This window comes from Mercenaria mercenaria, chromosome 13, assembly GCF_021730395.1.
Source record: "Mercenaria mercenaria strain notata chromosome 13, MADL_Memer_1, whole genome shotgun sequence".
In the NCBI taxonomy this organism is placed as follows: Eukaryota; Metazoa; Mollusca; class Bivalvia; order Venerida; family Veneridae; genus Mercenaria; species Mercenaria mercenaria.
In genome coordinates, this window is record NC_069373.1 from 10,291,474 (window position 1) to 10,307,140 (window position 15,667).

Consider the following 15,667-nt stretch of genomic DNA (forward strand, 5'->3'; position numbering starts at 1 on the left):
TCTGTTTCAGACTTCATTTGCAGTCAGTATACAATGTTTAAAGAAATTCGGCCCAGGAGAAAGACCAGGACTTCATATTATTTTGTCATGTTCGTAGATAAGGACATTTGCCATAGTGTCTATATTGACATGGGGCAAAACTTCCTTGCATACAGAATTTCTTATAACTGTGTTTACTGATTGAGAATCAAATCAAAAACAGAAATATGAAATAAATCATTTGTACCCAGCCTTGGTCATGAATTGCCTGCCCTTGAAAGTCGGGGCCTCTGTTGCCGAGTGGTTACAGTCACTGACTTAAATCACTTGTCTCTCATCAATGTGGGTTCGAGCCTCACTCGGGGCCTAGAATTCTTTGTGAGAGAGCCATCCAGCTGGCTTACGGAAGGTCGGTGGTTCCACCCAGGTGCCCGCACGTGATGAAATAATTCACAGTGGGGCACCTGTGTGGATCCTCCACCATCAAAGCTGGAAAATCGCCATATGACCTATAATTGTCTGTGCGATGTTATACCCAACAAAATAAATAAATTGAAAGTGCCAATTTTAAGGGCAGTATCAAGCCTGGGTACCTATGATTTTAATACATATTTCATTAAACCTGATTCTCGGTCAGTACACAAAGTTTAAAGAAATCCTGTCCATAGGAAAATGTTTGCCTATATACATATAAACAACAGTTTACTGTAGCATTTACCCTTGAGGCGAGTTTGGTTAAGCAGTAAGTTCATGTCAGAAGATGCCTACTATGGTGCTGTTAGTAGGCAAAGGGTGCTTTTTCAAATATGAAACCTTTATCCTGTTTAGCAGGGGAAACCAGTTTATTGAATTTGCTAGATTGCATTCTTTGCTGAAGTGCAGATTTGTCTACATGGCAATGTTATATCGTCAACCAGTAAATGTAATTGCCTACTGTCCTTGATAAGGTACAATCTGTTGAAATCAGCATTCAGGTAACCCAGTTACTGATTTCCAGTCGGTCTAGAGGCTCACCATGTGTAATTATCCTGTAACAACCCAATTTGATATCTTTGTTAATGAGTTGTGGAAACTTCGTCCTACAAAACCATGGCTGTTGTTAATAGACAACAGTTATCGGCGATATGGGTAAGATTTTGTATGTAAGCAGGTATCTCGGAACCACTTCGAAATGCACACAATTTAGTGGTGGTAAACTGACTTACATTGCAAAGATTTTATAACTATTTTCCTTCTTTTACAAAATTATGCCCCATTTTTTAACAAGCAATTTATTGGTTGAGTTTTGTATGTAGGCTGGGGTCTCTGTACCCACTAATGGGAATGGATTGAAACTTCGCACACTTGTTCACTGTGACAATTGGACATGCAATACAAAGGTTCCATAACTCTTGTATTCTTACAAATGTATACTCCTTTTTCAACTTCTATTCATTCAAATGACAAGGCTATTGAATAGTCGAGTGTTGCTGTCCTCCAGCAGCTCTTGTTAAAATACAGATTGGAAACTAAATCTTTTACTGATAATACTGAAGGAATGACCAACAGGCTGTGTGAAACAAAAAAACAAGAGCGCCACCAAGCGGGGCAATATACGCCTGAAGGGTTACACCAGAGGATGGGAGCAAAATTTAAAGAACTTGACGAAGCCCAAGGTACAGGAACAACAAAAAGAAGAAATTACAAAAAAAAATCTCGGTCCACAAAAAAAATCTTACCAGGTAAAGTTGTCAAAATATATCTAAAAATTGGATGTACCATCCATGTTGTACCACAGAAAAGTGGTCTCGGTTTTTCCATACGGCCAAAAATAAAAAAGTTTCAAAATAAGATATTTAGAGTAATAAACAAGAGCTGTCGGAGGACAGCAACGCTCGACTATTTAACAGCCTTGTCGCTTGAATGAATAAGAAAGTCGAAAAAGGGGCATAATTTAGTAAAAAAGTAAAATAGGGTTATGGAACCTGCATAGTGCTTATCAGCTCATGACAGTGGACAAGTGTGTGAAGTTTCAATCCATTCCCATTAGTGGGTACTGAGATACCAGCTTACATATAAGAATTTAACCCAAAACTCCTAAGTTTAAAAAGGGGCATACTTTTGTAAATTGCAAAGATGAGTTATTGACCCTTTGCACTGCATGTCATATCATGACAGTGAACAAGTGTGTGAAGTTTCAATCCTTTCCCGTTAGTGGATACTGAGATACCAGCTTACATACAAAACCTTAACCAAAAAATTCTAAGTCGAAAAAGGGGCATAATTTTGTAAAAAAGCAAAATAGAGTTATGGAACCTGCTTTGTGTATGTCAGATCATGACAGTGAACAAGTGTGTGAAGTTTTAATCCATTCCAATTAGTGAGTACTGAGATACCAGCTTACATACAAAACCTTAACCAAAAAATTCTAAGTCGAAAAAGGGGCATAATTTTGTAAAAAAGCAGAATAGAGTTATGAAACCTGTGCAATGTAAGACGGTTTATCACAGTGAATAAGTGTGTGAAGTTTCAATCCATTCCCACAAGTGGTTACTGAGATACCAGCTTACATACAAAACCTTAACCAAAAATTTCTAATTAAAAAAAGGGGCATAATTTTGTAAAAAAGCAAAATAGAGTTATGGAACCTGAGCAATGTAAGTCAGTTTATCACAGTGAATAAGTGTGTGAAGTTTCAATCCATTCCCACAAGTGGTTGCTGAGATACCAGCTTACATACAAAAACTTAACCAAATCGGGACGCGGACGCCGACGCGGACGCCGACGCATGGGCGAGTCCAATAGCTCTACTATTCTATGAATAGTCGAGCTAAAAAAGGGAAGTAATACAAAAAAAAATAACTTTAAGAGAACAAAAAAGGGATCTGCCAAATAATAACAAGAGCACTGCAATGCAGAGCAATATACACAAAGCAAATTCATATATGACCTTGACCTTGAAGCAAGTCATCCGTGTGACCTTGACCTTGAAGCTAGTCATCCGAAACGAGCGCTCTGCACAGTGTGGTGAACATTTGTGCCAAGTTTCTTTGAAATCCTTCAAGCAGTTCAAGAGTTGCAGAGCGGACACGAAACACACTCATATGACCTTTGACCCCTAAGTGTGACCTTGACCTTGAAGCTAGTTATCCGAATCAAGCACTCTGCACATCAGCTCCGTGTGGTGAACATTTGTGTCAAGTTTCTTTAAAATCCTTTACGGGGTTCAAGAGTTACAGAGCGGACACGAAAATGGTAACGGACGGACGGATGTTCCTACAGATGGACCTTTATTGGGTATTTCTTTTGTTAAAAAGTACCCAATACGCTACAAAAAGTACCCAATAAATACTACAGAATGAATAGAATTTACCGTTACCTATTGTTCTCTATACCCAACAAATGTTCATTTGTGGGCTCAGACGGACTCCGGCGTCATAACATAATACGTCCCTTCGGGCGTATAAAAATGGAAACAAACAAACATTGTAAAATTTATTTTAGCATCATTTACAATATCACATTTTGCAATGACAACATTCTTCTTTATCTATCATGAACTGCACTTAAAGTACATCATACTGTATTGCACGATACAATTTCAAGTATAAGAAAGTAAATAAATGTACCGGTAAATGGTAAAATGTTTTGTTCAGCATATTTACATGATTGTTAGGATTCCTAAGAAAATTTAATATCTCGTCTGCTTCTTTTCACTGTACTGACTTGAAAATGAACTTCAAAATGTCTTCATCATGGGTGTCTATTGGAAAACCACATTTTGATGACACTTTTAAATATACTGATTACATACATTATCTACCAAGTTCCATAAGGCTTTAATTTTTTATATTAAAAGAGATGAAACGGCTGTCCAAATAGATGTTGTGCATAATAACACCATTTGAAAAGCACTACTTTCATTACTAAACATGAACTTATACAGATAGAGCCATAAAGGGAGGTAATCAAAACAATTTGATTCATTAAAACCTTTTAATATGCTGATAAATATCCAAACATTTGAAAGAAAGCAGAGAAAACAATAATCAAAATTAGGATTAATATGAGCTGTGCCGTGAGAAAACCAACATAGTGCATTTGCAACCAGCATAGATCCAGACCAGCTTGAGCATCTGCTGACTGTGCGGATGCGCAGGCTGGTCTGGATCCATGCTGGTCGCAAAGCCACTATGTTGGTTTTCTCATGGCGCGGGTCATACATATTTTTGCTTAAAGCAAAAACTAGAATGTGTCTGTAGGACACAGGGTGTGCCCCCCACTAGTACATTTGTCACAAATAAGAGGAAATAATTCAAATTTTTGAGTGAGGCACATAATTAGGTGAAAATGTGCATTTTTTTACTATTTCAGGGGTCATAACTCTGGAAATAGGGGGCGGAGCCAGATGAAAAATAGGAGATGCATAAGTTCATATCATGATAAAGACTCATGCAAGGTTTCATCAATTTATATCAAATACTTTTTGAGCTAGGCGTGTCACAAGGTGAAAATGTGCATTTTTGACTATTTCAGGGGCCATAACTCTAAAAATAGGGGGCGGAGCCAGACGAAAAATAGAACGTGCAAAAGTTTGTATCATGATAAAGACTCATGCAAGGTTTCATCAATTTATATTAAATACTTTTTGAGCTAGGCGTGTCACAAGGTGAAAATGTGCATTTTTGACTATTTCAGGGGCCATAACTCTAAAATTAGGGGGCGGAGCCAGACGAAAAATAGAAGGTGCGCATGTTCATACCATGATAAAGACTCATGCAAGGTTTCATCAATTTATATCAAATACTTTTTGAGCTAGGCGCGTCACGAACCACCGACGGACAAGAGCAAATCTGTATGTCCCAACCAGGGCGGGGGGGGGGGGGGGGGGGGGGGGGGGGGGGGGGGTGCACAAAAATGTGGTAGCCACATAATAGACAAAGGCATTATGAGCCTTTAAACAATGACAGTTAACATATTAAAACAATGGTTAACATATTTCTTTCTTTGTGATATGTTCAATCATGCAGCTAAACAATTTTGATTATTTTCAAACTGTAATATTTCCTGTCACATCAATTACTGGTAACATTATAGTATGTTCAAAGCTAGGATATTCTGAAAACTGACATTAACTAGGACTTTTTCAAACATGCTTAACAATGTTAGGCTTACATCTGAAATAAACTTAGGTTGAAAACAGTAAATTTATAACTTGTATTACCTTGTACTGCATACAATATTACAATTCAAGTTTTATTATTATAAACAATGGACAGGATACTCTGCTTGCTTAGGACAGATTTAAATTTAGTAACCTAATATAGTTCCAAAATTAATTTATTAGTACAGAGGGTAGGATGTAATGTTCTGTTCAGTTAAAAATTAGTTCAGTGCGTATAAACCTAAAAAAAGGCAGTGTTTCTGGATTTCTAAGCATTTCTTCTGTATGTTGTTCAAACTGGAGATCTTTGGAGCACTAGGAGGACGAGCTACTAGCCTAAATATTTTCCTTGAAATTATTTAACAAAATAAAATGCATACAACATGTAAGAAGTTGAAAAGAAAAGTATTTTCAGTTTCTTGTGCACAAATACAGTTTAAACTGCTGACCCTACTATTTCATTTTACTTTGAAACAGAATTTAATAAGCCTCCATAAATCTTTAAAGCTTGCATGCCTCTAGATTTATGCCAAGTTTTCAAAATTTAGGAAATGCTTTCATTAGTAGTAGTAGTAATAGTAATAAAAAGAAAATTATTTATGAAGTGATTCTGTGCTTTTTAGTACAAACACACTTTTTTATCAATAACAGGTGCAGAAACTATCAAAAGCACTAGTCATGCTATTGAAACTACATGTAGATGCAAAGTTGAAAGAACTTTGCTTTATTTTATATGGTACACATTAACTATATCTACAAAACAAAACTGGTTTATCATTTTAAATCTAATATCAATTGTGAATCTGTTTTCAAAAAATTGAATAGAAGTCCATCCCGAGGTATGTCACTTTAAGGCGCTGTGTAATCCTTTTTGAAATAAAAAGTGATCAAACAAAATTGCAGAAATTTTGCACTACGATACATTTAACAATTTTCATTGGGGAAAAGTGTATTATTTTATGACTGTCTCAATAACCTGTATGTGACCTTGTAGATGAAAAATGTTTCTTTTCTGTTGTTATTCTGGTAGTAGACAATCATGAAGTACCTAATATGTAACTTGCTTGTGTAGTAGTATAAAACTATTTCATCATAAAATATTCAATTGACTCTAACATACATGCAAACTAAATCTGTCCATTGCTGTGCACACTCTTCTAAAAGTTAAAGATTTCTTCTCCTTTCAGTTGTGAGGTAAGTTATTACTGGTGCTACAAGATCGCGAGGATAATAAGTAGATGTTCATTCCATGTTTGAGCCGAGACTAAGTTTAAATGTCACAGTCATAGGTGTGGTAGGGTCTGCCACATACAGCTCCTGTCCATTCACTATACCCAGATCTGAAATCAGAACATATATATACATGTTTGTGGTAAATGTAGTCTTACAATGTCTGAGGAAGAATTTAATATAAATGGTGATCTCCGACCTGAGACCAAACATATACATTACATAATATTAATATCCCTAGCCATCAACATTTATAGTATTTGTAACTCTTTAAATTATGAAAAACCACATCAGAAATTCTTATAATTGGTCAATTATAGAGAACTGACCTTTGAAATATTCTCCATACCCTTGTATCTTATATTTTCATCTGTCAGTGATACAGCAGCTTAAACTTTACCCTGCTGAATTTCTAAAACGGACTGGTCCATCCTTCAATTTGGGCAGTACCATTTATTATTCAAAGGGGTTTTCGCTGAAAACTTAGTGACTGAATCACAAACAGTGCAGACCATGATGTGCAGGCTGATGGTGGTCTGCACTGGTCGCAAAGGCAGAAACACTTGCCGCCAGCAGGCTAAAGGTTAACTTCACAAACAAATCTTGACAATTTTGGTTATTCAGGGAGCTTCCTAGTAAGGACAATTTAACTATATACAATGTACTTTCATCAAGGCAGGAGAGAGCCTAACTTGACCCTATAACTTGTTATGCTGTAATGCATTAAGCAGACAAATATACTAACTGCTATAGAAAACATTATTTTACTGATATTTTAGCACACCTTAAATACATGTTACCAACTGCATTTCCTTAACCTTTAGCCTGGTGGCGGCAAGTGGTTTTGCCTTTGCGGCCAGTGCAGACCAAGATCATCCTTCACATCCGTGCAGTCTGATCATGGTATGCACTGTTCGCTATTCAGTCAGTAAATTTTCAGTGAACACCCCTTCAAATAATAAATGGTACAGTCCAAATTGAATGAAGGACCAGTCCATTTTAGAAATTTAGCAGGCTTAGGGTTAACCTACCTCCTAAAGTTTTCTTCAGATTTTCTCGTGTTTTCTCTTCAATAGATTTAACTGTTGGCATGTATAATGTTTTATTCTTTCCATGAACATTCGCTGTTAAACCAGGGGACTTCATCTGACTGTCAAAATAAAGTAAATCCTGCTGTGATTTCATTTTCATCAAATGTCTGAAAACATGCACTAGAGTTCCAATGGATACAAAACTTTTCCATCGTATGCAAAGATATGTACCACAAACTTGCAGGATAAGCTGTTAGAGAAAAAGCACTTTCATACTTTACTTTCTATCAAATATTTTCATTTACTGTTTGTTAATACCAGTTTGCCAAAACAATTTTGTTTTATTGCCTAATGCTTTCTATAAATTGATGTTTAATTTCATTTTTACTCTTTTTGCAAATTCTATTACTAAAAAGTTTTAACTGCTGTCCTCTACACTGAACTGTTACATGCCAAGAAGCAGTGCACAAAATTCTCTAAATGACATCACACAGCTTTTAAAACCAACCATGATCACTTGAAGATGTGTTTGATATCAACAGCTGTAACAGTTATACACGTTTATTTCTTTTCAAATTAGTGTTTATTATTGCCCATTTTTCGGAATGTTTGAAATAATAAAACATTTGGAAACAGTATACAGGACAACATTTGGAACTGCTGCACTCAGCCTATAAAGATCTAAAGATCTTTTCAGCTTACTTTCATACTGGTGGCTGAGAAATTTCAGTACAATTGTAAAGAACAACTTACTATTCTGCACTTTCTTGCAGGAAGTTAATAATGTCTTGTAGTTTGTCAGACTCGGAGAATGTGAGTGACTTCGGTATCTTACTGCACGCCATACAATCATCCTGTCATAGAAATATACAAACAACAAAGATATTTCAGGAATAAGTTGTTTTATTTCAGACACCACAACTAGCTTGCAGTGGACAGCTAATCAAAAGATGGGACATTTAAACATCAGTGCTTTCATTGGCGATTTAATACATGAAATTTCATTTTGACATTTATTTTCCTCCGCTGATTTGTAATGACCGTGTAATATCCTTGAACCCATCTCAGTTAACCAACGGCTATTCAGTGGAAAAACAAGTGAATGAAGTATTGTCATGCAATACAAAGTCCCCTACTGGAAGGAACCTAATTTTTCCCTACTGCAGAATAACATAATGAACTGATGTCTGTCAATAATACTATATGTACTATATATACAATATGTTACAACAAAATATGGATTAAAATTTGTATATATAATAATATATATATGCATTAAAATGTACAAAAACCTACAAATCTATAAATGTAAACAAGCATGCTAGAATGTCACAATATATGCCCATCATAGCATATTTCTTTACACTAGCGTCTGGATTTTCATATGGAATTTTTTTGGCCAATTATAAAAAAGTTATAATATAAGTTATTTTTAGTAACAACAAAAGGGGGATTAATCCTAAACAAGAGCTGTCTCCGTAGGATGACACATGCCCCCAATGGCACTTTGAATGAATAGTTATGGCCGATGTTAAGAGTTTAGGACCTTTGACCTACAGAGCTGGGTCTTGCGCGCGACACATCGTGTTACTGTGTCACACATTCATGCATAGTTATTTTAAAATCCATGCATGAATGACAAAGATATGGACCGGACATGCCCATCAATGCACTATCATGAAAAATGATCTTTAACGTCTGAGTGTGACCTTGACCTTTGAGCTACGGACCTGGGTCTTGCGTGTGACACGTCGTCTTACTGTGGTACACATTCATGCCAAGTTATTTGAAAATCCATCCATCAATGACAAAGGTATGGACCGGACACGCCCATCAATGCACTATCCTTTAACATCTAAGTGTGACCTTGACCTTTGAGCTACGAACCTGGGTCTTGCGCATGACACATCATCTTACTGTGGTACACATTTATGCCAAGTTATTTGAAAATCCATCCATCGATGACAAAGATATGGACCGGACACGCCCATCAATGCACTATCCTTTAACGTCTAAGTGTGACCTTGACCTTTGAGCTACGGACCTGGGTCTTGCGCACTGCACGTCGTCTTACTGTGGTACACATTCATGCCAAGTTATTTGAAAATCCATCCATCGATGACAAAGATATGGACCGGACACGAAAATTGCGGACGGACCGACAGACTGACAGACCGACAGACGGTTCAAAAACTATATGCCTCCCTTTGGGGGCATAAAAAAAATCTATATAAGTCCAAATAAAACTCTTTGCCAGTTAGAGATAGATCAAAATACACCTAAAAATTGGATGTAACAAGCTTGTTGTACCACAGAAAAGTGGTTTCGATCCTTCCTGATTTTTCCTTACAGCCAGTAATAGAAAAGTTACAATATAAGCTATTTATAGTAACAACAAAGGGAAGTAATTCTAAAAGCAAGGGTGCTTCATGGTGGTGAACATTTGTGCCAAGTTAAATGAAGAAAAAATGCTCAGGACAAAGTCATTCTTGAATTTGACCTTTGACCTCTAAGTGTGACCTTGACCTTTCAGCTAAGGGCCTGGGTTTTGCACATGACACGTTGTCTCATGCAGTGGAACATGTATGCCAAGTAATACTGTAATCACTTGATGGATACAGAGTTCTGGACCAGACAGGAAAAAACCCTATTGACCTCCAATTGTGACCTTGAGCTAGGAGTCCAGGTTTTGCGCATGACAAGTCGTCTCATCATGGGAAACATTTATGCAAAGTAATATTGAAATCCCTTGATGGATGACAGAGTTCTGGACCGGACAGGAAAAAAGCCCTGTTGACCTCTGACCTCCAATTATGACCTTCAAGCTAGGGTTCTGGGTGTTGCGCATATCACGTCGTCTCATCATGGGAAACATTTGTGCCAAGTAATATGAAAATCCCTTAATGAATGACAGAGTTATGGACTGGACACGAAACAGACCCTGTTCATGCCATGTTAATATTTGATTGCCAAGTAAGACCTTGACCTTTGAGCTAGGGGTCTGAAAACTGCGCACGACACATAGTCTTATTATGAGGTACATTTGTGCCAAGTAATATTAAAATCCCTTCATAGGTGGCAGAGGTATGGACCGGACAGGAAAAAAGCCCTGTTGACCTTTGACCTCCAATTGTGACCTTGACCTTTGAGCCACAACAAATTCCTTAATTTTATTGCTACTGAATCAATACAGTGATTTTTTACATCAAATATATCACAAACCAGTAATGTAACATATGAGGACAGTGTTTCTAACAAATAAAAGAAAAAGTTACCTTTCTTTCAGCCTCAAATGTATATGTATATATTCCTTCTGTGTCATTGAAATTCATGTAGTTGTTTAGTGGCATACAGCAACTGAAACACAATTTAGAATTTTTTTATTAACTGTTACCCTGCTGTATTTCTAAAATGGACTTGTCTTTCATTCATTCTGGGCAGTACCACAAAATCACTTGCCGCTAGCAGGCTAACAGTTAAGATGCAAAAATTGGTACTTATCATTTCTATAAACATGGTCTAATTGTGGAATTTGTAAAAGGCATGTATGCAAGCAGGTTTTCCTTGTCATTCAAATGCTGTAGTTACCAGGGAAATTTTTACTTGCAACATCTATATAACTGAGCCACGCCATGAGAAAACCAACATAGTGGGTTTGCGACCATCATGGATCAAGACCAGCCTGCGCATCCGCGCAGTCTGGTCAGGATCCATGCTGTTCGCCATCAGTTTCTCTAATTGCAATAGACTGAAAGCGAACAGCATGGATCCTGACCAGACAGCGCGGATGCGCAGGCTGGTCTGGATCCATGTTGGTCGCAATCCCATTATGTTGGTTTTCTCATGGCACGGCTCAATTATTAGAATCAGTTTGAACTGTGTCAAATATGTTTCATACAGTTTGCTCTTGTGAAGGTTTTAGATTCATGTATCTAAAAAATTTGTTTTACACCGACTTCAGAACTGTACAGGTTCTCAGCTACTATATAAAGACCATGGCAATACACTAGATAGTAAATGTATTCTGTGTAAGTCTTTATATCAACTGTATTTTGGTATAAATTTTGGTATAGATGAAACAAGAGCTGTCACAGAAGACAGCAAACTCGACTATTTCGATGCCGGATAGTGAAACTGGGCACATCTGAGGAAGCTGAAGCTGTCACTTGAGTGTTTAATGACACCAATGGTGGATGAAGATATTGCACATTAGCTTGAGTCTGTGTCAAAAAAATTTAAGTAATAAGAGAGATAAAGATAAAGTGTATCAAAACACTAAATAAGTATAATTCTAAGCAAAAGGGGGCATAATTCATAAAATATTGGTGCAAGAGTTATGCACCTTGTGTCATATGATATGGGTGATGATGTGGAACAACTACTTCAAGTTTGAATCAAATCCATTTAGTAACTAGAAAATGCTTTTGTAAAAAAGCGCATGTCTCCCCCAATGCAAAGTCCTCTAGGCAAGAAGTCAATAGGGGTCAGGAGCGAAAGTCAAATAGACACTGATGGTTGGCTGCAATAGGGATCATCTACTTGGCATGTCCAGTCATCCCGCTAAATTTCAACACTCTTGACCTAGTGGTTCTCAAGTCACTGTTCAGGCTCCTGTGACCTTGACCTTTGATCAAGTGACCTCATAATAAATAGGGGTCATCTACTCTGCATGTCCAATCATCCTATTAAGTTTCAACATTGTAGGTCAAGTGGTTCTCAAGTTATTTCCAAAAAATGATTTTACATGAACAGGCCACTGTGACCTTGACCTTTAATAGACTGACCCCAAAATCAATAGAGATCATCTACTCTGCATGTTCAATCATCCTATGAAGTTTCAACGTTCTGGGTCAAGTGGTTCTCAAGTTATTCATCGGAACTGGTTATCAATGTTCAGGCCCCTGTGACCTTGACCTTTAACGGAGTGACCCCAAAAACAATAGGGGTCATTTACTCTGCATGAACAATCATCCTGTGAAGTTTCAACATTCTGGGTCGAGAGGTTCTCACGTTATTGATTGGAAATGGTTTTCCATGTTCAGGCCCCTGTGGCCTTGACCTTTAACAGAGTGACCCTAAAATCGTTAGGGGTCATCTACTCTGCATGACCAATCATCCCATGAATTTTCATCATTCTGGGTCAAGTGGTTCTCAAGTTACTGACTGGAAATGGTTTTCAATGTTCGGGCCCCTGTGACCTTGACCTCGCACAGAGTGAATCCAAAATCGTTAGGGGTCATCTACTCTACATGACCAATCATCCTATTAAGCTTCAACATTCTGGGTCAAGTGGTTCTCAAGTTACTGATTGGAAATGGTTTTCAATGTTCAGGCCCCTGTGACCTTGACCTTTGATGGAGTGACCCCAAACTCAATAGGGGTCATCTACTCTTCATGATCAATCATCCTATGAAGTTTCAACATTCTGGGTCAAGTGGTTCTCTAGTTACATGTGTATTGATCGGAAATGGTTTTCAATGTTCAGGCCCCTGTGACCTTGACCTTTGACAGAGTGACCTCAAAATCAATAGGGGTCATCTACTCTTCATGACCAATCATCCTATGAAGTTTCAACACTCTGGGTCAAGTGGTTCTCTAGTTATTGATCGAAATGGTTTTCAATGTTCAGGCCCCTGTGACCTTGACCTTTGACGGAGTGACCCCAAAAACAATAGGGGTCGTCTCAACCAGCAGCCCTACAACCCTATGAAGTTTGAAGGTTCTAGGTCAAATGGTTCTCCAGTTATTGCTCGGAAATGAAGTGTGACGTACGTACGGACGGACGGACAGGGCAAAAACAATATGTCTCCTGGGGGAGACATAATAACTAAGATATAGTGAAAATGCATCAAAATTAACCTTAAATTCTACGTAAAAGGGGGCATAATTCAGGAAAAATTGGTACCAGAGTTATGCACCTTGTGTCATATAATGCGGGTGATAAGGTGGAACAACTATTTTAAGTTTGAATCAAATCCATTTAGTAATAACTGAGATAGAGTGAAAGTGCATCAAAACTTGAACCTGAAATTCTAAGTAAAAAGTGGGTGATAATTCATGAAATATTGATGTGAGAGTTATGATCCTTGTGCCAGATGATGTGGGTGATGAAGAATAACTATTTTAAGTTTAAAGCAAATCCATCACGTAATTACAGAGATAAGGAGAAAAAAGAAGAGGTGTAAAAAAACTTTAACCAAGGTGGGGACGCGGAAAGATGCCCACGCCGGGGTGAGTAGGATAGCTCTCCATATACTTAGTATAGTCAAACTAAAAACTAATTTGTCCTCAAACCATTGTAATTACTAACATAATATTTAAACAAATAAAACTCCTATTACCTTGTTGCTATTTTAAAGACTTCTGTGGCACAGGCAGCTGAAATGATAAACAATGCAATTCTGTAAGCATTTATCTACCAAGGACTTCTTGATCTATATTTCTTGCATGTCTGGCACAATTAATTAGTCAACATCCTCCATTTAAAAAGAAGTTTGTATCCACAGGACATACAAGTTTTAATGGAAAAATTCACCCTAAGCTTTTAATTAATTATCATTTCTCTGACTTCCGTACATTCTGTTTTAAGTATATTCTTATTTACCAAGTACAATATGTTTCCAAGCGTGTACAAGATTGAGATTGCCCAACATGGTAGACAGAAATGCCAAAATTTGGATGCAAACTAAAATCACAGCTCTACTGGGTCAGTTCCGAAAAGAAAATATGCGACAAAAGTGTAATGCTGACTTGTGATCTGTTTTAAGTCCATTCTAAAACAAAATCTAAAACCCCCTCTGAAACTCACCAAAACCCCTAAAATGACCATGGTGAAAGTCCCACAACCTTTCTTAGAAGAATTCTAGTGAAACCCTGATCAACTGACAACTTACCTAGTATATGTGCATATTCTTAATTTTCTAACTATTATTCTGACTGCCAAAAAGCAATGCACACTATACACAGTCATTCTAACATCAAACTTACAGCACTTTCTTCACAGTTTCTCATCTTATGGCTACTAATGTACATGTATAGTCATTTGTCTCATAATTACAAGAAATAGATGTTGCAATGCTGAAAGATATGACTTCCTTATCAGAGATGGCAAGGTCTCAAACAAAAACCTAGGTAATGTAAAACAGGATTTGCGCACATATTTTATATGTGTCTCATATCTTTGACAAAAACTTACAATACTGTTAAGGGCTGACTAAATATGCTGAAACTAGTCTGAATACTTCATTCGCTCATTACACAGTTTGTGTGACATGTCTGACAAGCTGCCTTCAGGCACACAACTCTAAACCTGATGGTCATTATGGCCCTAGATTGTTTCAAGTTTTTCATACTGCTATATAAAGACAAGAGGACCATGATGGTCCTGAATCGCTCACCTCTTCCCACATGACCCAGTTTTGAGTATGACATCGTTTTTTCTATTATTTGACATAGTGACCTAGTTTCTGAGCTCATGTGACCCAGTTTTGAACTTGACCTAGATATTATCAAGATAAAAATTCTGACCAATTTTCATGAAGATCCATTGAAAAATATGGTCTCTAGAGAGGTCACAAGGTTTTTCTATTATTTGACCTATTGACCTAGTTTTCGAAGGTACGTGACCCTGTTTTGAACTTTACCTAGATATCATCAAGGTGAACATTCTCACTAACTTTCATGAAGATCTCATGAAAAATATGGCCTCTAGAGAGGTCACAAGGTTTTTCTATTTTTATACCTACTGGCCTAGTTTTTGACCGCATGTGACCCAGTTTCTAAACTGACCTAGATATCATCAAGATGAACATTCAGATCAATTTTCACGAAGATCCATTGAAAAATATGGCCTCTAGAGAGGTCAAAAGATTTTAATAATTTTAGACCTACTGACCTAGTTTTTGACCGCAGTTGACCCAGTTTCAAACTTGATCTAGATATCATCAAGATGAACATTCAGACCAACTTTCATACAGATCCCATGAAAAGTATGGCCTCTAGAGAGGTCACAAGGTTTTTCTATTATTTGACCTACTGACCTAGTTTTTTAAGGCACATGACCCAGTATCAAACTTGACCTAGATATCATCAAGGTGAACATTCTGACCAATTTTTATGGAGATCCATTCACAAGTATGGCCTCTAGAGAGGTCACAAGGTTTTTCTATTTTTAGACCTACTGACCTAGTTTTGACTGCACATGACCCTGTTTCGAACTTGACCTTGATATCATCAAGATGAACACTCAGACCAACTTTCATACAGATCCCAATGAAAAATATGG

The 15,667-nt window shown here is 37.3% G+C and overlaps 1 protein-coding gene across 2 annotated transcripts in view; it reads right to left on the reverse strand.

Annotated features, from left to right (window-relative positions):
• Positions 1–4,847: 4,847 nt before the first annotated feature.
• The window catches only part of LOC123530526 (NEDD8-activating enzyme E1 catalytic subunit-like), a 37,027-nt gene continuing 26,207 nt past the window's right edge, over positions 4,848–15,667 (reverse strand). For both annotated transcript variants that reach the window (XM_053521161.1, XM_053521162.1), the window contains exons 12-16: positions 13,725–13,761; positions 10,659–10,740; positions 8,137–8,237; positions 7,384–7,502; positions 4,848–6,462 (exon numbers count right to left, since the gene is read on the reverse strand). In XM_053521161.1, coding sequence (XP_053377136.1) covers positions 6,365–6,462; positions 7,384–7,502; positions 8,137–8,237; positions 10,659–10,740; positions 13,725–13,761 — 437 coding nt within the window. In that variant the 3' untranslated portion in view covers positions 4,848–6,364. The remainder of the gene's footprint in view (positions 6,463–7,383; positions 7,503–8,136; positions 8,238–10,658; positions 10,741–13,724; positions 13,762–15,667) is intronic.